This window comes from Alosa alosa, chromosome 13 (assembly GCF_017589495.1).
Source record: "Alosa alosa isolate M-15738 ecotype Scorff River chromosome 13, AALO_Geno_1.1, whole genome shotgun sequence".
In the NCBI taxonomy this organism is placed as follows: domain Eukaryota; kingdom Metazoa; phylum Chordata; class Actinopteri; order Clupeiformes; family Clupeidae; genus Alosa; species Alosa alosa.
This window is the reverse complement of record NC_063201.1, coordinates 31,568,012-31,593,153: the sequence shown is the minus strand read 5'-3', so window position 1 is coordinate 31,593,153 and position 25,142 is coordinate 31,568,012. Positions and strand designations below refer to the sequence as shown.

The 25,142-nt window shown below is 42.8% G+C and overlaps 1 protein-coding gene across 1 annotated transcript; it reads right to left on the bottom strand.

Annotated features, from left to right (window-relative positions):
• Positions 1–16,260: 16,260 nt before the first annotated feature.
• On the bottom strand, positions 16,261–21,325 carry LOC125306002 (DOMON domain-containing protein FRRS1L). The gene is made up of 5 exons (XM_048261127.1): positions 20,897–21,325; positions 19,724–19,808; positions 18,761–18,899; positions 17,771–18,017; positions 16,261–17,576 (listed from the first exon to the last, which is right to left on the bottom strand). The coding sequence occupies exons 1-5, from the start codon at positions 21,105–21,107 to the stop codon at positions 17,404–17,406; spliced, it is 855 nt and encodes a 284-aa protein (XP_048117084.1). The 5' UTR covers positions 21,108–21,325; the 3' UTR covers positions 16,261–17,403.
• Positions 21,326–25,142: the final 3,817 nt, after the last annotated feature.

Genomic DNA, 25,142 nt, shown 5'->3' with positions numbered 1-25,142 from the left:
GATGATAACGACATTATTCCACCGTGCGGTTCTCCTTCTGTCCGCCGAAGCGCTCGCGTCCTTGTACGGGACTCTCCCTGGTCTAGCTATTCCTCCGATCAAATCCTGGGACTATTAGAAGATCAAGGGATCCCCGTCCATAATGACATTCGAAGAGAAGACCTGCTCACTCTGGCTTTTAACTCCTTGGGTAATCCCTCCGCTTTTCCCCGGGGGATCCTGCGCCCCTGGAGCCCGAGGTCCCAGCTCATGCAATTCAGTATCTCACAAAGTTAGTCAAGGGCCTAGAAGCGCGAATGAAAGCCTTCGAGAATCCAAACCTCCCTTCGACATCTAGGCCATCGACTTCTTCAACTACACCTCTCACCATCTCAGCGTTTCCCTCTACGCTGCTCCCCTCCACTTCCTTCTCCCAGCCAGCGGATGTTCTCCCTCCCGCTCATTCCACGGCCGTACCGCTCTCAGAAGCCTCCGCTGTAGCAGGCACGCACAGCTTCAACCTCGTTACAGCACTCCCAGCGCAAATTCCGGGTAGGAGGTTTGTTTCTCCCGCCGCAGTGGCTCTCTCCCCTTTACTGAGGTCCCATATACTGCAAGGTAAGGACGTAAATCTTGCTTCACTTTTACTGCCATCACCTGCCATCGACCGTCAGTTTATAGACTGCGGGGACGTCTCCGTTTTACTGAAAACGTCAGACCCTAGACTGCTTCGCAATCTGTCTTTTGGGGAGTTCGTTATAGTGTTCAGCGTATATAGAGACACTATTTGCCATAGTTATCCTGAGCGGAGGGATGAGCTGGATCTTTATTTGGCTATGATGGCAGATTTTAGCTATGGTGGAACACTTTTCTATGAATACCACCTAGCTTTCTCGGCCAAATCTGCAGCTTGTATCGCCTTACATAACACCAGACTGGATTGGACAGTCAATGACACGGAGCTTTTGGTCCGACACTTCGGTGGACACAGAGTGCTCTCGTGCACCATATGCAGCTTGCACGGTCATGCAGCCTCCTTTTGCCCCAAAACTGTCAGCAGGAGCGTGCCATTGACTGTTCAGGCTGATCCAGTAAGCGGCACTCGTGATAGAAAGGGGCGCCCTTTTGTTCACTTCAATGGTGTAACTGTATGTAACAATTTTAATGAATCTGTCTGTACCTTCCCTAACTGCCGTTTTCTACATATTTGTAGTTTTTGCAAAGATCCACACCCAAAATCTGTCTGCCCCCGGCGCTGAGGCCTCCTTCGAGAAGGAAAGCTGAGACAACATCAAAACAATTTTAAGCAGGCACCCCTCCACTCCAATCAATGTTCCAGCCCTCTCTCTCTATCTGTCTTCTCACCCCGATTCCTCTTTTGTTAATTATTTACTGACAGGGCTCTCACAAGGGTTTCGGGTTGGCGTTCTCTCTCCCTTGTGGATTTCTTATGTTGCTAAGAATTTGCAATCTGCTCTGTCTGAACCACTCATTGTGTCGAGCCTGTTGGCCAAAGAAGTCAATAAAGGCTATGTGGTCGGACCTTTCTCTTCTCCTCCTTTCTCTCCCTTCAGAGTCAATTCCTTAGGAGTTGCGACTCGCAAATACTCAGGGAAAAAGCTCCTCATTTTTGACATGTCTTCCCCTCACTCTGACCTGGTAGCTAGCATCAACGAAAGCATTCCCCTTCACCCTTTCTCCCTGTACTATGCTTCTGTCGACAATGCCATTCATTTGATTAAGGTAGCAGGCCAAGGCGCATGGCTTTCAAAAGCCGACATCACGGATGCTTTTAAAATTATGTCTATCCATCCCTCCGATATGCCGCTTTTTGGAGTTAAGTGGGAGTCCAAATTCTATTTTGCGGTCAAGCTGACTTTTGGCTGTAGGAGTAGTCCTCACATCTTTAACTGTCTTTCTGAAGCGCTGTGCTGGATTCTGCTCAACGTCTGTAAATTACCTTTCGTTTTGCATCTTCTCAACGATTTTCTGCTCGTTGACTTTCCGTCCTTCGAGAATTCCGTCTTAGACACGCTTAAGCGAGTATTTAGTGCTGTAGGCATCCCTCTCTCTGAGGAGAAAACAATGGTTCCTCTTATGCGTCTCGAATTTCTAGGCATTATGTTGGACTCCGTTAAAATGCAAGCTTCTCTTCCAGAAGAGAAACTTATCAGGATTATGGCCATTACTGCGTCTTTCGTCTCGTCTAGAATGGTTTCAAAACGTGAACTTCTCTCGCTACTCGGCCACCTCAATTTCGCTATGAGGATAATTCCTCAGGGCCGCTCCTTTATCTCTCGCCTCCTATCTCTCGCTCACTCTGTCGAGAAGTTGAGTGATTTAGTTCTGGTCGATGAAGGAAGCAGGTCTGTTATCGCGTCCCAGCTCCTTGGCAAATGGAATGGCATTTTGTTTTTCTACAACGACGTCCCTGAGTCTTCCGATTCCCTCGAGATATTCACGGACGCAATCAGTGATACATAATTTCATTATTAGCGCTGAACACATTCCTGGCCATTGCAATGTTCTCGCTGACGCACTGTCTCGTTTTCGTTTTCAGGAGTTCAGGCAGCTATGCCCATCAGCCAACCCGGACCCGACACCATGCCCACAGTTAGCAGAACTGATTCTGGACTGAATCACGATCTGAATTCGCTCTTAAATTCAGCGAGGTCGTACATGGCTTTGGGCGTAGCCCCAAATACACTCAAAGCCTATAAATCTGCTTGGTCTTGGTTTTCATTATTTTGCGTTTCTCTACATTTACCCTTATTTCCCGTAATGGTTTCTACTGTATGTGCTTTCATTGTTTACAGTTTTGAATCTCGGCATCTCAAAATCACTTCAATTAGAAGAATGTTGGCGGGCGTTCAATTCTTCGCTAAATGCCATGACCCTAATTTTTCTAGTCTGTTTTCTGTGCCGTCCATTCGCTGGCTACTTAAAGGCCTGGCTAGATCTGCCCCCACAGTCCCCGACAAACGCTTGCCTATCACTCCTCACATTCTGCGTCTGTTGGTGTCTAAACTTTGCGAGGGCTCACTTTTCACCCCCTATATAAATGCACTTCTCGAAGCTGTGTTTCTCATGGCTTTCTATGGCTTTATGCGCTCAGGGGAATTTTGTTCCAATAGTCAGGTTTTTAACCCGTCTGGAGACCTGGCGTATCGGCTGTCCACTTTTCTTCTCACTAGTGTATGTCTGAAATATTCTAAAACTGATACCTCAGGATCAGGGAACTAAAATCGCAGTTAATCAGACAGCAGTCTCTTTTCACCAAGCCAAATTCAAAAGCCAAAGCAGCCACCGAGGCATCCTTAAGGGTGTGTCATTCCATCATCAAGCGTAAAAAATCCTTCCAAGATGGAGAGATGGTAAAAGAGGCCTTTCTTGAGGCAGCAGACTCGTTGTTTCAGGACTTCAAGAACAAGCCAGAAATTATATCCTCAATCAAAGCTCTTCAGCTGTCAAGAAGTTCAGTTACACGATGCTGTGAAATGATTGGCGATGATGTGACCGAGCAGGACACTTCGGAAGGACAGTCAACGGACATTAGTGATATAGCCCAATTATGTATTTTCATTCGGATGGCGTTTGAAGATATGACAGCGAAAGAGGAACTGTTAGCAATACTACCCATGAAAGAACACACACAGGGAGAGGACATTTTTCAGATATTCAAAAGCTTCATTGATAAAACACAGCTCCCGATGAGTAAACTGGTGTCAATCACTACGGACGGCGCACCTGCAATGGTGGGCCGCTCAAATGGATTTATTGCAAAGTGCAGGGAGGATGATGCTTTCCGGGACTTCCTTAATTATCACTGCATAATACACCAACAAGCGCAAAACATTATGCTCAAAAATGCTAAACATGAAAGAGATAATGGATGTTGCCACTAAAATAGCCTGTTCTATTAGAGCTCGGTCTCTTCAAAGACGGCTTTTCGGTGCGCATTTGGAGGAGGCTGAATGTAACTATTCCGACCTGTTGGTACACACTGACGTGAGATGGCTAAGTAGGGGGAAATTCTTGCAGAGAGCTCTGTCCGGAGATAAAGGAGTTTCTCCTTGTTGCTAAACATACGGAACAAAAACAACTGAATGACTGTCAGTGGCTACTAGACTTGGCATTTGTAACCGATTTGACCAACATGTTGAATGAGCTGAATTTAGAGTTGCAAGGAAAAAACAAAAGCGTGGTCAACATGATCAGCTCAGTTAACGCTTTCAAGCGAAAACTGCAACTCATATGCTCAAAGTTACAGCGCCATGATTTGGGCAACTTTCAAAACCTAGCGTCAGAGCTTGAGATGCAAGGGAAGACATGTGTGCATCTTGACATGGCACGCTACACAGAGCAGATTGAAAACATCCGGTCAGACTTTGACAGACGGTGTCAAGACTTTGTTACTTGAGCCAATTGCTACATTTATGTGCTACCCATTTGGGGGAGATACGAGCGATACTGATGTGGATTCCCTCGCCTTAAAAATGTCAACACTGTTTCATCTGAACTCCTCTGCAGTGGAGAATGAGATTCTGACACTACAGGCTGACATTCTGCTGAAGTCAAGGGCTCATGAACAGTTTTGGAACTTACTTACAGAGGAAAAATACCCAAACATGAGGAAATGTGCAACCTTTTTGACAGCATTATTCGGCTCTACTTATTTATGTGAGTCAGCCTTTTCCCACATGAAGATTATTAAGTCCAAGTACCGTTCCACCATGACTGATAATCATTTGGAGGCCTGCTTGAGGCTGGCTACCAGCAGCTACTGCCCAGACTATGCAACACTATCTGACTCCCTCCAGTGCAGGTCATCATCAGAGTAAGGTAGAGACCAGTCTTTTGAATTGTATTGTGCAGTGAGGGTCCATGCAGTGATGTAATGTATGCCGAAATATTAAAGCATAGACATATAAAACATATTTTGTGCCCCCCAAAAAAAAAAAAAAAAAAAAAAAAAATACATATAGGTAGATCACTTTGACATGGTAATTTTTTAAGTAGCTCATGAGCAAAAAAATAGTGGGCACCCCTGGTCTAAACAATGGTTCAGAATTCACTTGTCTGCCGTGGTCGGGAGTTGTGGCCTTTCAGCATCACACTATACTGGCCATTCGTTTCATATTGGAGCTGCCACGGCAGAAGCCGCATTAGGCTTACCTGCCACCTCAATCAAGTCACTCGGGAGATGGTCCTCGTCTGCTTATGAATTATACATAAGACCTCAGGATCGAGTCATTCTGGACGCTCAAGTAGCGCTGTCAAGAATCTAAGGTAAGCTTCCTTGCAAAGGTCTGGTGGTGGTTCAGAGGCTCAGCTAAAGCCTTATCTCGATTGTCCCAAGCCATTCTGATTTCAGTCACTTTGCACCACCGGCACTTAGGCACAGAGTTAAAGGAACACGCCACCAAATGTCAGTAGTAATGTATGTTCTTACCTTAAGTTTCACGAGTTGAGTCATACCTCTCCCGCGTCGGTACGTGCACTCAAACGCTCTGGTGTGCCGGGCTGGACTGTGTTAGCATGTTGCTATGCTAGCGGGCTTTACCGTGAGCCAGCTGTAGAAGTAATCAAAAACATCCACGTTTTCCCGAATTTAAATACAGTTGCACGAGTAGTTGATAGAAATGTCTACGGCCACGCAACATGAAACGTGGCGATTTTCCAAGTGAATAAACAGGAGAACTACAACGTGTGGCGCAATAGCACTTGGGAGTACTTCGACCTAGCGTAGTAGTATTGTTAACACCTAATTGTAGATCCTATCCACCACAGAGTTTAGAATCCATGCTGGATCGACCCTCAGCCTCTCCCTCCCCTCTGAGCGAGAGAGAGGCACACACACTAGAGATGCGCTGATGGGCTATTATTTCAACCATAACTGCATAACAAAACTTATCATCCATCAGCACCAAAGTTTTTTGACCAATTTTCAAAACCGCACCCGCCCACCATCCGCTGGTTGTTTTAATGTAGGCTATAGGCCTATGGGTGAAGATTCACTGAACAAAAATGCTGATGTACATGAAAATTTAGCTAAAAATGTGGAGAATGCAATGCAATCAAGCATTTTGGACGATATATTGTCACAAGCTGGCAGAATAGGCAACAGGCCGATGTGCGTTTTATTTGGAGACTGTTTTGCGAGACAGACTGAGTTTGCTGCTGATATTCTGGGGATAGGCTACAACATAGCCAATGTACGACTTTAGCCTTTTAATATATTTGCTGCATTGGATCAGTCTTTCTAGAACAGGCAAGGGCTTTCTAGCCTCACGTCAGCAGCGCTGCATCACCCATATAACCTTTATACATTAAAATCACCCATATAACCTTTATACATTAAAACAACCAGCGGATGGTGGGAGGGTGCGGTTTTGAAAATTGGTCAAAAAACTTTGGTGCTGATGGATGATAAGTTTTGCTATGCAAAGACCTCTGTTCTCAGCGAGAGCTACACTGCCACCAAAACGTTTGAACTAGCCAACTAGCGCCGCTGGTGGGAAACGCATGGGACTCATAGTGCTGCCGCTGTCTTATTGCGTGCAGAGGGAATTTGAAAGACAATTGATTATCCCGCCCCTCGGACTGAGCACTGCGAACGGTGAGTGCCCAGACCCTACATTTTAATGTGGGTCTGGCTCGTCAGGCTATAAATCATGTAATTTTCCTCAACATTTAATATTTCACTGTTTTAATATTTTAGGATACTAGTCTATGAATTCTGCTCAACTAGCACCACTAATTTTTGAACTGGACGCTCAAGTAAAGAAGGTTGCGTTAAGCACTCACCTTTCTTTCCTAAATTACTTTGTCCTATTTAAATTTTGACCTTCCGCACAAGACCATCACTATCTGCCCTAGCCTCAACAACCCTGGCAAGCTTCCACTCATTTCTGGAAATATTGTCATCCTTGACAATAACGACATCCCCAACTTGCACATTTCTTCTGGGCACATGCCACTGTTGTCTGAGGCTAATGCTGACGCAAATGCTGCGCCACCTGCTCCAGAATTGTTCCGAGAGGTACTGCACTCTACGCCACCTCTTCTTGGCATACAAATCTTCTTGGACAAATTTGCCTGGAGGTGGGAGGGGCCCAATGGACTTCATTGTGAGCAAATGGTGTCAAAGGTTCAACACTTTTAGATCATTGATTGAGTTTGTTGTGAGAGGATGACTGTTAACAATTGACAGAGCTTCATAAAAGAAGCTCTTGCTCTTGGGTGCTCCTTGTTGGTGCCCCCCTAATCCCAATTCCCCCCATACATGCACAAATAGGCTACTTCCAGTAACTATATGCATGTGACAATAAACTTCCTTGTATCCTTGTAAAAGAATGTCCTCAAAGAGGTGTCATCCAGTCTCCCTTTAGCCTGTAACAGAACAGAACTCATCACGCTCCTTACTGTCCGTATTTGGCGTTCCCAAATGCCTCCCATGTGGCTTGCTTCAGGAACATTCATCAGGAAGTCACATTGCTTTCTTGCAAGGTAAGTAGAAATCCTTTCTTTGTCAAGTTCCATTAGACCTCTCTCCAACTCATTCTTTGCTCCAAGGAAATTGGTACCTTGGTCATCTCAAAGCATTCAAAAATGCATCTGTTGTGAGATCCTCCAACATTTCTAAGTGGATGGCCCTGCAGCTTAGACATGTGAACAACAGACCATACCGCTTGTATTCTTTTCGACCTTGTTTTGTGGCCGAAAGAGTCAATTCTGGTGTACAAGAATGGAGGAGATGGATCTACTCGGTCAACAGGTAAGTCTGCCATATGCTGTTCTTCAGTCCATCCACGCACCTTTCTGCAAGTGACACAACTCTTGATGTGCTTGCACTACCTTGCTGGCACCTATTATCCAATAGCCGCTAGCTCTGAGCTCATTCAAGGTTTGCCCTCGGCCTTGTGCGACAGTAAGCTGTGTGACAATGCCTTCCTTAGGAAGGATCACTGGATGTTTCATCTCAACTGTTGCGGAGGACATTTTCAACCTGCCACCAACCCTGAGCAATCCATTTTCAAAGATAGGGTCAAGTTGATACATCTTGTGAGTTTTTGGTAGCTTTGTGGATTTCTGACTAAACAATTTCAGCTCTTTTTCAAAGGCTTCTCTTTGTACTGCTCTGATGAGCACAAGAGTGGCTCTCTTTGTTCCTCTACACTAGACCTGTCTTTATGCGCCAGTCTCTGAATCCGAGCAATAACGTTAAGGGCTGTATTCCAATCTGAGAGTCTTGACAGTCTTTGGAGGAAGCTCTCTCGATCAACAGCATCTGTTTTCATGACTTTGACCTTTGGGTCACCTACAAGAAGCTCTGGGGATCTTTGGTTGAAAACTATTTCTGGTTCCCATAAGAACTTTGGTCCTCTGAGCCAATTTGATTCTATTAGGTCTGCCACCTTGAGACCCCTAGATGCGTGGTCTGCTGGATTCTGGCTTGTTTCGATGTAGAACCACTGACTAGGATCAGTTGTGTCTCTTATTTTCTGGACGCGATTTGCTACAAAAACATGAAAGCGCGCGCGTCATTCTTGATGTACCCGAGCACCACCTGTGAATCAGTCCAGAAAAACTCCTGATCTATTTTTAGCTCCAACTCTTCTCTAAGGACGTTACTCACGGCAGCACTGTAGCTGCATTGAGCTCAAGACGTGGAATGCTGACCACCCTTGTGGGTGCCACTCTGGCCTTACTTACGACTAATGCACAATGCACTCGTTCATCAGCAACAATCCTGATATATGAACATTGCCCATAGCCATTGTTGCTGGCATCTGAAAAATGATGCAGCTCAATTTTTTGTATTGTGCTGAGGTGATCAGGAATGAAGCATCTTGGTATTTGAATTTCCTTAAGATTCTCTAGATCATGGAGCCATGTTTCCCACTTTGGCTTTAGTTCAAGGGGAACAGGTTCATCCCATCCTACACCTCGTTTGCACATCTCTTGCAGCACTCTTTTCCCAGTCAAGATGTAGGGAGAGAGAAATCCTAACGAAATCCAACAAAATGTCGTAAACACTAGCTACCGTTGATAGAATTCCTCGCCGGGTGGCTGCCTTTTCATTAAGGACGACACTGAATGAAAACGCATCCGTCTCTATGTTCCACTTCACTCCCAGCACACTCGGCATTGGAAGCTCACTATAGTTCAGGTCCACATCTTTCACTCCACTTGCACGTTCACTCTCTGGAATTGCATCCAAGACCTTCCTGTTGTTAGAGACAAATTTGTGTAAGTGCAGCTGTCCCTTACTACAGACTTCTCGTGCTTCATTCACAAGCTTGTTGGCTCTTTGAACTAAATCAACACTGATAAGCCCATCATCCACATGGATTTTTTTCCGAATGAAGACTGCAGCCAATGGGTAATCATTCTCATATTTGCTGGCGAGGTATTTCATGCCATAGTTAGCCCATCCAGGCGATGATGCTGCTCCAAATAGGTGAACTCGCATCCGGTATTCTTTGGGCTCTCTTGCTGTGTTCCCATTTTCCCACCACAGGAACCTCAAGAAATCCCGATCTTTTGGGGTTACGTGGAAGCGGTGAAACATCTTCTTAACATCGCAATTGATCGTGATCTGATGCTGGCAAAATCTACACAGCACTCCAGTCAGAGTATTTGTTAGATCAGGTCTTGTAAGGAGGTGGTCATTCAGAGAGGTGCCTTCACATTGGGCAGAGCAGTCAAATACGACCCTAATCTTCTCAGGCTTCCTAGGATGATACACCCCATGGTGTGGAATGTACCATGTGTTGTCTTCCTTTGGGGTAACATTTGTTTCCTCTGCATCACCATCCCTAAAGACATTGTCCATGAATTTAATGTAATCTTGCTTGTACTTGGGACTCTTTTCCATTTTTCTTTTTAAATGTTTCAATCTGACTGTAGCCAGCTGCTTGTTGTTTGGAAGCTGAGGACGCTCTCTAAATGGTAGAGGCATCTCCAGATATCCCTCTTCATTATGTTGGATTTTCCTATTTAAAAGATGCAGAAATTGAATGTCGTCTTGGGATATTGTCTTTTCTCTAGGATTTGTGTCAAGAAAATCTTTCTCTAATGCTTTGATCACAGAGGCAGGTGTGATAGGTGGAAGTTCTTTCACAGAGATGCGATGGCAGAACCCTTTGTCATTCCTTGTGTCAGTGCAAGGCATTTTGGCTCCAACTATACTCCAGCCTAACTCTGACTTGACCGCATAAGGTTCATCCTCTTTCCCTGATATCACTACCTTTGGTTTCAAAGGCCAATTCATAGCCAATCAAAAGTCCTACAGGACAATTCAACAGATCTGGCATCTCTTCAGCTATGCTGAGAAGGTGAGTCCACCCTGCTGCTGTTTCACGAGTGGGAATGCTATTCTGGGATGTATTCTTGAGTGTATGCTGGTGGTAGCTCAATGTACTCTTGTAAATTGTACCCTCTCACCTTCAGTCCAACAACTCTGTGACAATTCACTATTGAACTCTTGTCAGTCTTTGTAGACAACTTCAGTTTGACAGGTTCTGTGTGTGCTTGAATTTTTCCACAGACATCTTGGTCAATGAAGGTACTGCTACTCTGTGTGTCCAGTAATGCATACACTAAGGTCTCTGGACTATCCTTTGCCGCACTAGAGAGCCACACCGGAACAATCATTGAAGTGCGATCACCATTGTCCATTCTCGCGGTGCATAAGGCAATGGAGGAATTGTCCTTTTGTGGTAATGCTTCTAGCTTTTGTTCTACGGGGCATTCTTCATGAAGTGGAGATGGATGACTCCTTCTGCATATATTGCAAGTAGCCCTCTTACTGCAATTTTTTGCAACATGTCCTACTCTGAGGCACCCGAAGCACATATTGTTGCTAATGACAAATCTTTTCTTTTCCTCTAGAGGCATAGCTGCAAACTTTTCACATTTATAAATAAAGTGATTTTGTTGACAACACACACAATCTATTTGTCTTTAGGTTTGAGTGACAGGAGAGTTGGCTGAAGAACTTTCTGATGCATTTGAGTCCTTTGAAGTGCAGCTTGGTCTTTGAGACACCTTTGTTGATGTTGTTAGAGTGCTGGCTTTAAGAATCTTCTGTTCTTTTCCAGTTTTCTCATCTGCTTGTTTTAATGCAAAAAGAGAAGAAACTGGATTGCAAGCAACTCTGGCGTCTTCGGCTACAAAGTCTGAGAACTCCTTAAAGGCAGGATATGGCTTCCCTTCATCTAGTGTTTTAGTGACGTACCGGTTCCAATGGGTTGTTGCCCAGTCAGGAAGTTTTTGTAGCAACTTTTGATTTTCTTGACAATCATCTAAAACTTTTAGACCATGAACGTAAGGCATTGCATTCTTGCCCGTACAATCTTTACTGGGATGCTGGCAATCGTTATTCACTCACAAATGGCTACGTTGTTCATGTCCATGTCCATGGCTCTTAAGGCAGTAAGCTACGTTACGTTGTTCACTGCTTAGAACACGTTCTTCACTGCCTGATCAAACGCAGTAGGCAATGTTTTCACTGCTTTTCCAGAATAGGCTACGTTCTTCACTGCCTTATCAAAGGCAGTAGGCCACGTGTTTAGCTGCTCCCAAACTTAATTTTTTTTACAACTGTTTACACACGTTTTTCAAAACTCTGTGTCTATTTTTCAAAACTCCACACACAAAACCCACAATTGCTCACACAAAATGCTAAATGCCTCAAATCTCCTGCAAAATGACACACAACAATCAAAATGTCGCAAACACATCTTTAAACCAAACATTCGCCTCACATTACAAACACTTTTTTCATAATATGACATTTTGGATACATAATTTTTAAAAGTGTGGGGGTTGTGGGATAGGAAAATGAAACAATCCGGCCAAATTATAAATAACTCCCTACAGGGACATTGTAAGTATTTTCTGAGAGGGGTGCGGACTATATTGGTGTCCGGGAGATTCTCCCCCGAAAAAAAAATGAAATTTTGATTGCTAAACACGCCATTTTAATGCAGTTTGGGAGCATGGGCGGGCCCAGATGTATTAAGGGCCCCCCACTTATTGTTGTATATGTGGGAGGGGGGGTTTGGGGGTCCTCCCCCAGAAAATGTTTAATTTGTTTGATTTGATATCCTGTATTTGATGTGATATCCTGCATTTTGGGGATGGCCAATACTAAATTCAATCAGATTCATAGCCTACATCCTGATTTGTTGATATTGAGGCAATGATTCCATGCAAAGGTTTGGGCTTCAGGGCCCCCTGACCCCTTGGGCCCCTGGGCCTGGGCCCGGTAGGCCCGTGCAGTAATCCATCCCTGTTTGGGAGGGACAGAAGAAGCAGTGCCCCTTATATGTGTGGCTCATGTGACATGTAGGCCTACATAATCTACCTGCTATCACTTCACTATTTGACACTATACCCTACCTGGAGACATATCTCATGTTATAAATCAAGAAATCATTTCAGAAATTATGTTTTGTGCATATGGGTTAGCAGGCTACAATAAACTGCCTAACAGACAGCAGCCTAATTTCAAGGTATCACTAATATCTATTAAATAAATGTAAATGACACAGAATAGTGACAGAACTGTAAGATCAAATTAAAAAACGTTTGAAGTCTACCCAAACATATGCAAAGGGAATATAAATAAATTGTGTTGCATATAGCCAGCTTAATGTAAATGTAAAGATTATTATTAGCCGTTTCTATGCTTTTTCCATTGATAGTTACAAAAAGCCACGTTGTTGTTTAAACTATTGTTGCTTCTAGCCCACGTTACTTCCAGTTTCACTTGCTGCAGGGACGCACACATTGCATGAGCGCTCATAAGCGTTCTATTTGAGTTCTACATGCTGGAAATCTTAGTTCTCAGATGTAAAACTCAAATGTGTCTTGACGCCGCCGTTAAGATCAAAATAAGATGTTCTAAATGGAAAGCGATCGTATTTAAGATATTACGATAGATGTACCACTAGGCTACGACACACACTGACAGTGAAATGTCGGCGGCATTTCACTGTCAGTGTGTGTTTGTGATCAGATCAAATAAGACGTTCTAAATGGAACGCGATGTAATTAAGCTGTTCAGATCTTTTCCAAACGTCTTGGAGACGTATGTGTGCTGACTGGGCTATTTCTATATAGTTCATGACACCAAATGAATAAGTATTTCTGATTGGGGAAACTTTTAGCCTAGTTTTTTTCCCGTCCGCGGTTCCATACCATCTTGCTGCAAATGATCAGACATGTGAAGCACCGGGCATAACTTAATTTCGCGGCTGTGTTAATTGTTGAGGAGGCCCATAGTTTGAGAAAAGCTGCAGATCATAGACAGAAAAAGCATAATGCTCTGAGAACAGTAGCCAAAGGTCTTTTTGCAGAAACAACACGTGCATTGGTGCGCGCACCCCCGCTTTCACTTTGACTCCCTGCATTTCTACATTGTGACAAAAACTCAGTCAGTCATAGTGAATTTTGGTTTACTAAATTAGCATAATGCGGTAACAATTATCATTTCAATTCAACCTGAAATCTGCTCACTGCAGACGTTATAATGCAGACCCAAGCAGCAGCACAGCCTTGAAAGACGCACACTTTGAATTTGATCAGAGCGGCTCTGGTTCTTCACTGGCTAACTTGATGTGATTGGCTGGATGACCGTTCAATCAAATCAACAGTCTATTTGTGTCTCTCTGTATTTGCGTTATGGTAGATACGGTTCCAACTCTTTACGGGAGCGTTTATTTCCATATTTTACTTTCATTTTAATCTGTCAAAAAGTGTGGGGGATAGAATCATGTTCCAGCAAAAGTGTGTACGTTATAACACCCACATCCCCCACGCTTGCTACGCGCCTGCATGTAGGCCTACACACTGTTGCTCAAAACCTAAAGCTCTTCTGTCTTAGGCTTTCTATATGTATTTCCATACAAGAGTGAAAGTTACGATATCAACAAAGAAAAGTTACGTAAAAATACACAGTAAAAATGCAAGCGAAGTGATTTTTCCCAAATAATTTGTTGTTGCGAATACAGTATTTTACAGCTAACAAGAAAAAAAGCAAAGCAGAATACAGTGACCACCAGATGTACATGGAGTTCTTTGCCTAAGACGGAAATGAGTGACTATACTATCAAATTGCTTTGCTTTTTCCAAAGACAAGTGTGTGTTTGTGTGTGTATGTGTGTGTGTGTGTGTGTGTGTGGGGGGGGGGGGGGGGGCATTACTGTAAGTCTGATTACTGTAATTTTCCTTTCAAAGTATCTGCATTGGTTCTGAATATTTCAACCGGAAATCCTCTAGGAGCATATTGAAAGGGTCCATACCTATATAGAGAGTATATCTATTCATAGACCTATACTAAGGCAATGATTGGATGGTGTTCAGTTAAGTAAAAAGTGTTTACACATGTGAAGAGAGAGTGAAGCACTGGTGATTTGGTGTGGCATTGTGTTTTAAAAAAACGAAATCAATTTACTTCCTGTTAGATTTTTGTGTGTTAGGTAGAAAATTGTGTGTGGTGTTTTGCAAAATGTGTTTTAGTCAATTGAAAACTGAGTCAAACACTGAGAATTAGTGTATGGTTTTGCAGATTTGGTGTGGGGTTATGATGTTTGGAAGACATGTTTAGAAATTGTGTGACAAGAAAAGATTTAGTGTGTAAGCAATGGAAAAAACTGTAATACATTCTCACATGAGCATATTGTAGGCCTACATAATTATGTTCTTAAGAGTCCATGAGTAAAACATTCATCTTGCTCATGTATTAAACTAGTATTAATGGCCTTAGAAAACATTGCACTATTATATTACAATACACACATGAAACAACATCACAAACAAACATACCGTGTGCACCTTCTGACCAGAAATTTAGGAGTTGCTGTCTCGATAAACTGTTTACTCTTTCACTCTTTCTCTAGCGTAACACCAAAAGGACTTCATGCTCATTTTGCACTGCTATTAGTTAGGCTGATCACATGACCACAGTAACTTGAATGAAATGCAACTAACTAGTTTGACCTGTAGGTGCCACTATTTTGCAACCCTTGTAAACAAAACTCACATAGACAAATTATTATTAATATTTACATTACATTATTGTAAAAACAAATAACAACAAATACATATTTTAAAGAAAGAAAAAGACCTGTGACCTGTGTTCTCAGCGACAGCTACAATTAATATAAATGCCCTCAGTAAACAGCACACCAAACAGAAAGCAAACAGTTACAAACAGTCACGCACTTGGCTTCATGAGAGATCGCGCGTGCCCGCCCTCACGCACGCACGGACTCGCGATTGCGCTGACTACCGGACAGCGGTAAAATAAACGGGAGACCGGGCGACAGCGGCATCATGCCGGATTCGAACCGGCGATGCTGGCACAATTCTTCATGTGCTTCGCACAGCGACGTCCTCTCCATAGTGCTACGGAAGCACTGCTTAACCTAGTGCTCAGTGTTATAAACATTATTAGAGTCTCGTGAGTGACGCTGTCTATTGCATGTAGGTCAAAGGTCCTCCCTTTCGTAAAATTTATTTTTATTTCTCTGGCTGTTGCAATTGATATTAATGATTAATATGAATGCCCTCAGTAAACAGCACACCAAACAGAAAGCAAACAGTTACAAACAGTCATGCACTTGGCTTCATAAGAGATTGCGTGTGCCCGCCCGCACGCACAGACTCGCGATTGCCTCTGAACGCCGGACACCGGACAGCGTAGCGTAACGGGTGACAGCTGCGGCCACGGCATCATGCCGGTTTCGAACTGCCGATGTTACTGGCATAATTCTTTTGCAGAGCGACGTCTTCTCAATAGTGCTAATAATCCTAGACAACACAACCTAGTTTGTTTATAGGCTGCCTAGGTAGAAACTTGATTGAGCGAAATGCTCTGAAACGAGAATGAGCCATTCAGAACTCTTCCCTTTATGATTTCAAAACCATCTGGACCAAGTCTGTTCACGACTGAAGAACAAAAGTGTTAAAGCTTTTATCCTCCAAGCTCGGGGCCTTTGCTGTCGAAGCAAAGCCATCATGCAATATGCTTGTGTTTACAAAGGAACAGGCACACAAATGGACCGTTCTGAATAGGGGTTCTCAGACAGGGTTGGAGAAGGTGTTGTGATGTTTCTTCCTTTTGGTATTTTGACCAAAATATGACAGAAATTAAGACCTCAAGAAAGTAATTACAAATGGTGCAAAAAAAGGTAACATTGGTGTTAGATTTACTCCACAACATCATGTATATGAAGTGTAGAAACATTAGTATTAAATGAAAGTCTGTGATTACAGGTAAACCAACAATATATTTATTAAGCATGATCAAACATCAGACTGATATTAAATTGTCAGTTTGTTCATGCATGTGAACAGGATAATGAAGTATGTTGCATCTAACCACCGTAACAACTTTGTACGGCATAATTAACACTGCTCGCAAGAATTATTTGGGAAATGCATGAAAGGCTGCAGCAAGCAAAATATGATCAAAAGAATTCACTGCATCATCTATAGTCTATGTTCTGTGTTAGCTGTTCTGTGCTATCTGCTCTGTGCTAGCTGTTCTGTGCTAGCTGTTGATTTGTGTAGTGCAGTTTTCTTTTTCTTTTCCCCGCTCCTACTAACTTGCTAGATCATTCTTGTGTATGTTTGTGTAATGACTTCAAATAATAATACTGTGCAGGCGTTTGGGTTTGGGGTGGGGAGTGGTGTTACTGCTAAACTGGTGTTGATGGATGGGTAAGTAGTAATGGCAATAGTTAATATGGTGCCAATATGTGTGCATTTTGGTGGTGTCTGCATTATAAAAGCAATAGAAGTGAGATTTGGCACAGTAGTATTATTGAGTGTCAATTTCTAATAATGTATCAAGCATGGCATGTTTTTTACTGAAATGGCATATATTTTTAAGGATTTATAACTGTACAGACTTGCAGCTCATGCCTTTGGCATTAAATGAACTGTTCCAGCTTAGAAAATGTAGATTAATACCACAATGTATGTGAGAGTATACTGTGTGTGTGTGTGTGTGTGTGTGTCTATGTCTGTGTGTGTGTGTGTGTCTGTGTCTGTGTGTATCTGTGTCTGTGTGCCTGTGTGTGCCTGTGTGTGTCTCTGGTGCTCAGTGAAAGAGTGTCTGTCCCCAGGGTAAACCAAACTGGTGATGAGCTGCTCCTCTACTGAAGCTGCATGGAGTAAGTAGCTGACTGTATGTGCCTGTTTGCTTGCTTGTGCAAATCCTATGGAATGTAAATGGACATGAAGACCACACCAGGGTCAGAGATGTACACTGGACAGAGTGCAATGTCCCATTGTAGAGCTCGCTTCCGGAGTGTCCACTCAGTCTTTATTGCTTTCTCAGCCTTGCTCTCTGAGGCTTCGGCCGTGCTGGCACCATGATCCCCTTGCCCCCTCACACTGCTGCCATGGTTACGGTGTGCCCATGAGTAGGTAGAAGGTGAGAGCGACGATGAGGAGGAGACACAAGGGAGAGTTGAAGGTCTGGTAGGCGGTGGATGGCATGAAGATGTCCTCATATTTATAAATGCTGATCATGCGATCTGACACGGGTGGAGAGTCTATGTCATGCCTGGTGATGGATCCTGTAATGGGAGAGACAAAGGACCGCGGTCAAAGAAGCATGCACACACACACACACACGCACACATACACACACACGCACACACACACACACACATACACACACACACACACACACACACATGCACCCACACACACATACACACACACATACACAAACACACACACACACCTTTTACTGCAGCCAGACACTCACCCTGTATAGCAGGTCCCCAGGCAAACAGGTAGTACCAGCTGAGGTGCAGGTCAACCAGTGTTTCCTCGCGGGGTACGTAAAGTGGCCGCTTGAAGCGGCACGTCACGCGTCCATTCTCGAATATACCCTCCTCATCTCGCGCTGGGTTGCGCTTGATCTCCTTGGCCCACTGGCCCACATTGTAGAAGTGGTGGATACGAACGCGGCCGTTGTCATCATGAACACAACCCATCACATCATCACCACCCTGACAGAGGAAAGAAAGAACCTGTTACACTGTGTACAGATCACGTACAGTGACCAGCTAAATTCCTATTACTGTTCTGTACAGTTTAATGACCAACTTATTTAATATTACTGTTATATTTCATAAGGTGCTCTGAAAGATTTCATATTATATTATTATAACATGTTCTTTTAATGTTGAAAGCTAAATCAAAATGACATAAACCTGCCCTCACTCATTGACGTCGGTGAGGGCAGGTTGATGGAGATACTTTCTTTAAATTTTTTCAATTCAGTTTCATATGCATATTTAGATTTTGCATGCATTTAGCTGACACTTTAATCCATAGTTACTTACAGATACCAATTGCAGGGGCCAGTCTCCCTGGAATAACTCAAGATTAAGTGCCTTACTCAAAGGCAATGTGGCAATTGGAAATCGAACCCTCATATTTTGCGGCTGCTGTATGTTAGCCAAGTTCCTTAGCCACTACACGACCACCGGCCTTAATATGGTGCCTTCATTTATTTATACTTCTTAGAGCAAGTGGCAGTAGTAAGCAAACGGGGGGTCGGTGGCAAGAAGGCTGAAGGGGAAAAAATAAGCAGTCAGCCTTGTTCCTTCATTTCTCTGTAGTCTATGTGTAAACCACTGCTTCTAATATGACTGCTGCACAGATAGCATGCATGTAACTCAACACCCAAACATTGCCCATTACCAGATTCATCATTTGTCTTTAAACCTCATTCCTCTTGGCTTCTTACCATTTTCTTATCCGATGAGAATCCCACAGCAACCCATCCATCTGTGTCAGCACTCAGCTCAAACTCCACATCTGTGCCGATACGCCGGAAACTCAGGAAGTAGTCACATGTTTCTGCATCGCAGCCTGGCTTCCCATATCTACACAAGGATACGCACACCCCATAGTCAGACCTATTACGAAGGACTTACTTTCTCTTATGTTAATAAACAGTGACCCATAAGGCCCTTAAGATTTTGCCGTGAAATGTGACCGGCTATAGTAGGATGTGTTAGTTTGAAATAGCGAAATGAATGAATGAATGAATGAATGAATGAATGAATGAAGTCTGGTTGAGATGTGAAGCGCTGAAACACAAACAACAGCGCCTGGTTTGAGGGAAGCACAGGATATTGGTCTTTTTTGTGGCTCCTGACAAAAAGCAATAAGCCAGCAACCTTATGCCATCTATACTGAGCCAAGTCCTTGCTGTGCAGTGCCATGTTCAATCTTTGTACGGTCAGGAAAGAAGAGAGTGTTCGATTGTGCATGTAAACTCTCTGACACAGACACAGAAGAGCTAGTCCAAAAGGCCAGCCCAGTAGAACAGACTAAGCACACACATGAACATAAGCACCTACTGTACAGCCCGAGAGTGCACAGTAAACATTAAGGACGGACTGTTTTCATCCATTATGCCCATTAAGAGTTTTCAGCCTTCAGTCTAATTTCTGCTATCTCAAACAGCGTTGTTTGAGTAATAGATTTTAGCCCACTGTGCACGGAGTACTATTTGGGTACAAATTAGTGGACACACTCTGTCTCTATTTGTGTGTGCTTGCTTGAGTTCAGTTCACATCAAACATTAAAAATGTAGCAGTTTCTAAGGCTTCTGCTTGATCTGCCTCGTTATTGATACATGAGCAAACACACAGCTGAGTCACTAACCAAACTGCCACATATTTAAGGAGTGTTTTCTTCTCACCTCACACAGCCCTTAGTTACTCCACAGTCAGTGACTTTGATCCGTGCAAAGGGGTCAACAGGAGGAGCGGTGGGAAAAGGATAACCTGGAACCAAGAAACATACACACAATGACTACAGTGTTTCCCATACATTGACTTATTTGTGGCGGCCCACCACAATATTAACATTGACCACCACACAATGATTTTCCAGGTTGTACTAAATTACGCTTAAATCTGGTTAGCATCATAACCACGCTGTGCTAATTTGTCAAAAACTGTTGCATTTAAATTAATTCTGCAAACCAACCACCACAAATGGAATTCAATCCTCTGAAAAAACACTGGACCATGTGGTTTAATGTCTTCTCTTGTCCCCTCAATCACAATGAAATTGAATTGGACAGGAAGTTAGTAATATATATATCAATATATATATATATATATATATATATATATATACAAAAGTCATATAATTTAATGGTGTATTTCAGGTAATATCAATAAAATTGCAGTTATGTTGAGTAATTGAGTAAGGATAAAACAAACAACAACTGTTTTACTGAAATTACTTTATCAGTGCGTTTTGGAACCAAACTCTTCATATATAGGGTAAGGAAACCTACACTGACAACAGTAGGCTACTTAAAATAGTTTGGTTGATCAGAGGTACACACACACACACACAGCTGCAAATAATGCAACCCTCAATATACTTTATTTCACTGTATCCACACTGTCTCACTAAAACCTGACCCAACAATGCCTTCTGCTCTAGCCATGGCTGGCAAACACTGCTTGCATCCTCGGTGAACGTTGAAGATCTAAAATGAGTAAAGACAACCCAGGCGGGGGGAGGAAAATAAGGGGCACAGGAATGGAGCGACAGCGGGGTGCTGACCATGGTGCTGATGGCACTCACGGTAGACGCGCTCGCAGGCTATTTGATAGATAGATAGATAGATAGATAGATAGATAGATAGATATTATTGATCCTCAAGGGGAAATTTTGCACAATACGGGTTTTCTTTCAAGAGTCTTTCGTTAATTGTACATGGCTAATGACAGTAGGGCATAATATCACGACATTTTACATAGCCTACAGCTTGAAATCCCCCTCAAATTCTCTGAGAGACTGACATCTGCGTTCGATGGGCTAGGGATAACCCGTTTATCAGAAAGTCCTCACTTACCGTCATCAGAGAGATATCTGGATTCCAGGAATTCGGAGGCGAAGGTGCTATACGAGTCCTTATGGTGCTCTTTATGGCCAGGCTCTCCGTGTTCCCCATGGCCGCCCCTGAGAGCGCTGTCATCGGTAGGGCTAGTGGTGACTCCAAACCAGAGCTCCGGGCCCAAGAGTAGCAACATCGGTAAAGGAAACACGGACATAGCTAGATTCATTCAAGAGCAAGAACTAAAAATTAAACTGACATTAATATCCTCGTTCCTGTGTTCAAGCCGTCATTTTGTTGTTGAACTACAAGTAGCCTATTTAGCCAGCGTTTCGGCTGTATGGCCCCGCTCGACTCCCGTTAGCGTCGCATCATTAGCTCGAACAGCCTTGATCTGAATCTGAGAAGGCTAATAACGCTGGTATTAGCTCTCATGTTCTGGACGGGGTTCGTGAGAGGCCTAAAGAGGATAAACCATCAAGTAGCCTATGTAGAGGGATTAGCAACGGATCTACTAAAACAGCTGGCAGAATGGGTGGTCAAAGTCTGTGAGGGATATTGCTCTGATTTGTAAGGGTAACTGGAAATAAATCAATTAGCTATCTTATTCAGTAGCCTATTTGTATTTTTTGTTTTGTTTGTTTAATTGGAATCATTTTGTATTTTGCCTATTTTCTATCGCTCATGGTTTCGTCCACCCCCTCCCTCAATATCAATCAATAGGATTTCTCTTGTGGTCCAATAGAAATGTGTGACGTGTCTTATCTGGAACGAATGTAGGCCTATTTCATTCATTCTTATTTGACTGTGATTTTATAGACCTACATTTATAGTAGCCTATTCGAATGTATTGATGTTTACAACCGTCAGTTATCGTAATAAACAGCCTACATAAAACCGTTTAGCCTATGTCGTTGCTGTTTTTATCTGCATTTTATTTACATCAGAGGGGAAGGGATTTACCCTATCAAAATAGTTTCTATTGGTCCAGTTACAGATCAATTATGGAACCCCCTTTCTGATCAAACGAAGACACTGGAAGTCATCAGACAGACAAATAAAACATACAAAAAGAATCATTCATAGGCTGAGAAACCTGAGAAACACCAGAATGAAGTGCATCTGCTTTGGCCTACAAATGGCCTAAAATTGGGATGGCACGATCACCCATCTTTCAAATAAAAAAATATTCATTCCTGAGTAGAGACTTCTCAAAGCCACTCTTTTTTTCAGTTCAGAGGGGTGCATTTTCAAACACAGGCCTACTGCCCAGGGACAGGTCATTCTGATTAAGGTAATTCACAAACATGTTCTCCTATGATAAGGCATCACAATGCAACTTGCCTCTACTCACTTTGTATCTGTGTTGTAAAGATATTGCTCTTGAGGTCTCCCTATAGTTGAAAAGCACACTAATAAACAAACTAAATATGCATCTGGGGGCATTGTTCCTACCCAAACATAGAAAGTTCCTAGGACGCCTATAAAGGGCCGCTAAGACAATGGCAGAAGTGCTGTTCGGTTAAGAGGTTATGTGCCATCAAAATGATTTTGGAAACGTAATGTTATGGTAAAAAACTCTGTGCTGTAGTTCATTTTACAGTACTAGAGTGCACCACAAGATGGCAGTGCTGGTCTAAATACACCTATTGGACAAAGCAGAATACGCCTGTTCATTGACACCATCATCAGCAGATGGCAGTGTTGTTTCTTAGTTTATCTGTTTCAGATATGTGTGGTTGCACAGGATGTGTATATGTGTGAGTGTGTGTAACATGTTTATGGGTGTGTGTGCATGTATATGTGAGTGAGTGAATGTGTGTATGTGCATTTGAGAATTTGGTACTCCTTAAAGACTGACATGATCTTTCATTCTTAATTCATAGATAACCCCACCCCCATCAGACGCCGACACACACATACACACACACACACACACACACACACACACACACACACACACACACACACACACACACACACACACACACACACACACACACACACACTCACACCATACTTGACCCCATCTCCACCCAATCGATTGGTCCTACTCGAGTAGTCTTGGCCAATTAGACAGCATTTATCTGGGCTATTATATTCCACTCAGAACTGTCTAATAATAACCTCAACCAATTAGCATCACAACATGAACACACACACACACACACACACACACACACACACAACCTCACACTCGTGCATACAGAGACAGAAAAATATACATGCACACATGGACACCCTGCCACGACCACCGTGTCTAATAGCTTTAACCAATTACCACAGCTGTGCTGGAGGTGACAGAACCATGAGATCCCCTCGCGCTGTAACGAAGAACCCACGGCATACCTGCCTTATCTTAATAACCTCTCCCACACACACACACACACACACACACACACACACACACACACACCTATTAAATGTCAGTGTATCTCTCCTGGATGTGGGTGACTGACACAGAGACAATGGCTGCAGGTCCTATTCACAACTTGAAGAATCCTGTGTGTGTATAAGACAGCTGTCTGTGTTTAAAAACATCTTTATTTCAGCATCTTGCTTTTTGAAATTGACTAACCTAAGATATTATTACCTAACCCACACCACGTCTGTTGAACTGGGCACAATTATTGAGTAAGCATTTGCATTTGGTTCATCTCAGTGTAGTGTCTGTCTTTCTCTTTCTCATGTGTTACAATAAGTTATGCATGAACATGTATAACAAAATTAAAAGCACACACAAACACCACACTTTATCCTGTCAAGGGACCTTAGACTTTGGGAAGGGAGTAAGCACAGCTGGCATGTCCATCTTCCTGACTTTGATGGACATGCACACCCACATACACGCGCACACGCACACACACACACACACACACACACGCTTACACACACATACACACACAGGAGGATCAATAAATGTCTGTGTGGCTGGCTCTGAGCAGGGCTGTCTGGTGGGGTCTAATCTCCCAGAGTCCCTGTTTTCCCTGGGAGCCCATTATGACTACACGCGCACTGTTAGCACATTAATCTGCTCATAGTGTGTCACACCAAATCCCTTCCCCCCTTCCCCCATGGGAAAAAACAATTGTGATACATAATGGTAGGCCTATGTGTTTGTGAGGGTGTGTGTTTATGTGTGTGTGTGTGCACCTTAAATTTGAGAGGAATCCATATCTCCTTATTATTGCTTTGTTTATAAGCTAGGTCACATGTGCTCTTAGCTGTTTGAATGCAAGCTGGTTTCTGTCTGTCTGTCTGTTTATCTATCTATCTGTCTATGTATCTATTGATCTATCAAACAACTGAAGTAGAAAAATTGATCAAATGAAGAACGGCTGTTTTAGTAAATCTCGATACTTCGGTACGTGGTTTTAGCACATACAAAACACTTGTGATTTATGTGCCTATATTGTCCTCAAAAATTATGTTTCTTTGTCTACATGTATTCTCTCATCATTACCTCTCTATTACCTTCTCAATGGTTTGCTTTTAATTATGATTCACTTTTGTTTATATACTTTTTCATATATTATTCTAAAGTATAGAATAATATATAAAAAAAAAAACACTTAATGTGCCACTTTCATGGAGAGCCTGGCTATATGTGGTTGATAATTACATATTAATGAAAAAAGCCAAGAGCTTAAGCTCTATACACCTTTCTCATCGGGGAGAAATGACCAATATTTGCTTAATCAAGGTACACCACAGCAAGCATTTACAAGCTGATCTCCGGTCCATCCACATCAACACACATTGTTTAAAAAAGGGTGTAGTATTTGCAGTTGTATGCATTTGAATGCATAGATATGACAGATAAACAATTTGACTCTCAAAAGTGTACAAAAAGCTGCCGCACATATAGAACATTTTCTTACATTACAGAATGTTTATTGTATAATGTTTCATACCAATTTACACACTGATAGGACGGTGTTTTTAAAAAATAACAATCTACACCCAAATCATTAACATATAACAATTCTCTCATTTTTGCACATTCACACACCTTTTCAATTATCCACTTTTGGATTAAAACTAAAGGCTTTTTGGGAGCAAATCACAAATTATGCTGGGAGTTAAAAAGGTTTTTCAATACCATAAAACAGCCCTAACTTTGTTATCATTTATAGTACATGATGTCTCACTGATAGGAATAAGTGCACTTACAGCATACGGCTAACACACACACACACACACACACACACACACACACACACACACACACACACACACACACACACACACACACACAGACAGA

Bases quoted from the DNA above. Each gene is read 5' to 3' on its own strand.
- LOC125306002 (XM_048261127.1), bottom strand. From the start codon at position 21,107: ATGAATCTAGCTATGTCCGTGTTTCCTTTACCGATGTTGCTACTCTTG. The intron at 18,900-19,723 runs GTGAGAAGAAAA...ATCCTTGTGTAG, and splicing joins GTAACTAAGGGCTGTGTGAG to ATATGGGAAGCCAGGCTGCG. The intron at 17,577-17,770 runs GTGAGTGTCTGG...CTCCCATTACAG, and splicing joins CTGGGGACCTGCTATACAGG to GATCCATCACCAGGCATGAC.